General features: G+C 32.4%; 1 protein-coding gene across 1 annotated transcript; it reads right to left on the reverse strand.

Annotated features, from left to right (window-relative positions):
• Positions 1-414: 414 nt before the first annotated feature.
• Positions 415-1,954, reverse strand: LOC107469367 (uncharacterized protein At3g28850-like). The gene is made up of 2 exons (XM_016088747.3): positions 1,501-1,954; positions 415-737 (listed from the first exon to the last, which is right to left on the reverse strand). Exons 1-2 carry the CDS (start codon positions 1,785-1,787, stop codon positions 704-706), a joined length of 321 nt encoding a protein of 106 aa, XP_015944233.1. The 5' UTR covers positions 1,788-1,954; the 3' UTR covers positions 415-703.
• Between the last annotated feature and the right edge of the window lie 6 nt (positions 1,955-1,960).

Raw genomic sequence — 1,960 nt, forward strand, 5'->3', positions numbered from 1 at the left:
TGGTTTGGTAATTTTGTCACATTTTATTTTTTATTTTTAGAGATTTTTTTACTGTTCTACTTTTCAAAATTCTTATAATTTGTGACTTTGTGCCAGAATTTACTTATTTACGAAATGTACTCGTTTTTTTTAGTATGAAAAAAGAGATATATGCAATATTCTTTTTAAAGATAAAATATACAGGTAACATCTTACAATCTTAACATATAGTAATTACTTTTTTTAAAAGAATCACCTCTATTTTTTTTTTTGGGTGACTAAAATCACCTCTATTTATGATTTCTAAGAAGAATAGAAGACTCTCCTAAATTAAAACAAAATATTTATTTATCTTCTATTTCTTAATACATTTTTTGTTTTTGTCTCACGACCATAGTATCTACTATTGAAAATCATAAATAATCTTTTGCTGGTTTATAAGCAATCCAATGGATGTGCCAGTAGATTTAGAATTTAAAACAAGGAAAATAAATTCCCAATACCTAATTTAAGGGAATAATATAGTCCCTCATCCATAACCACGTTATCTAATCTGCATCTTAATTTTAAATAAAGTTTATATAATACATTAGAAATCACAATACCAAACAAAAGAAAACGCTCAACAGAAGTTAGCTGAAATGATTGGAGCGCTGTGTGAATTTTATTGACATCGTCAATTGACCAAACTGAGAAGTGTCTTGAAAATGAACTCCATTGTTTACTAACTCATCTTGCGGTGATCTAGACTTCCACAACTAACCATTTGTCAATCAAACAATCAATTAAAACAAAAACAAATAACATAATCTTCAAGAAAATTGCTTCATAGTGGGGAAAAAGAAAATCAATGTGCGAAATTATAGGTGACAAAAGTAATTTTAGTCTTAAACAGTCTCCTAATTTGTTAGTTGTTATAATCCATATTTAACAAACTGATCATATTGCATAGAATTTCCGATCTGTAAAAATCAATTCATCAATCACTCATATTCATATTTTAAACTTATTTTTAATGTATATCATAAATTGATAAGTCATATATTAAATTAGTCTGTAAAATTTTTTTTATCAATAACTCATATATTCATATTTTAAACTTATTTTTAATGTATATCATAAATTGATAAGTAATACATTAAGTTAGTCTGTAAAAAATTTTTAGTGAAACATTTTAGTTCTTAACAAATTTTAATTATTAAATCAGTGTCAAACTTTTATTTTATTAAACAAATTAATTTTCATATCAAATTATCGAGTATATAGATATGCTAATTAAAGAATGTTAAAATTTTTTAAGAAGCATTATACTTTTATTAAATAATGACATAAATTAATTTGTTTAATTTTTTTAATCAAAATTTGATGTGAGATTGTTATAACAAAATAAGCGAGTATAAATTGCGAGTATAAATTGATTTAGTGATTAAAATTATCGAAGATTAAACTGTCTTGTTAAAATCTTTAGAAATTAATGTAAATATTTGTCTAAATTGGTAATTGTGGGAAGGGGTAATTTACTTGGTGGGTCGCGGGAGCACGAAGTAACATGCAGGGCACCTAATCAAGCCGTTGATGTTGCAAGAGTTGCAGTTTCTAAGCCCACTCTCCATTGAATAAACCTTGTGGCTCCCAAAACACTCGTCGCAAACCACGAATCTCATCCCTCCACAGAATTCGCACGCGTACGGCTGCGACCTCGGCAGCCGTTCGATCATTCGCTGAAGTTCTCCGCTCTCGTATAACCGCCGCACGTCCTCGGCGCCGCCAACGTACACGCCGCCGACGAACACGCACGGAAGGAGCATGGTGCTCCGGCGGCCGCCGCCGAGGAGCGCATGGAGCTCGTCGCGGAATCTATCGTCGATTGAGACGTCGCGCTCGTCGACTGCGACGCGGAAACCGCGGAGGATGGAGCGGACGGCGCGGCAGTCATCGAAGGTGCGGCGGACGATGCGGAGGCTAGTGTAGTAAACGACCA

The sequence above is a fragment of the Arachis duranensis genome, chromosome 10 (assembly GCF_000817695.3).
Source record: "Arachis duranensis cultivar V14167 chromosome 10, aradu.V14167.gnm2.J7QH, whole genome shotgun sequence".
Classification (NCBI taxonomy): domain Eukaryota; kingdom Viridiplantae; phylum Streptophyta; class Magnoliopsida; order Fabales; family Fabaceae; genus Arachis; species Arachis duranensis.

Excerpts from the sequence above, each read along its gene's own strand:
- LOC107469367 (XM_016088747.3), bottom strand. The coding sequence starts at position 1,787 with ATGCTCCTTCCGTGCGTGTTCGTCGGCGGCGTGTACGTTGGCGGCGCC. Across the intron at positions 738-1,500 it reads GTGCTCCCGCGACCCACCAA|TTGTGGAAGTCTAGATCACC; the intron begins GTAAATTACCCC and ends ACAAATGGTTAG.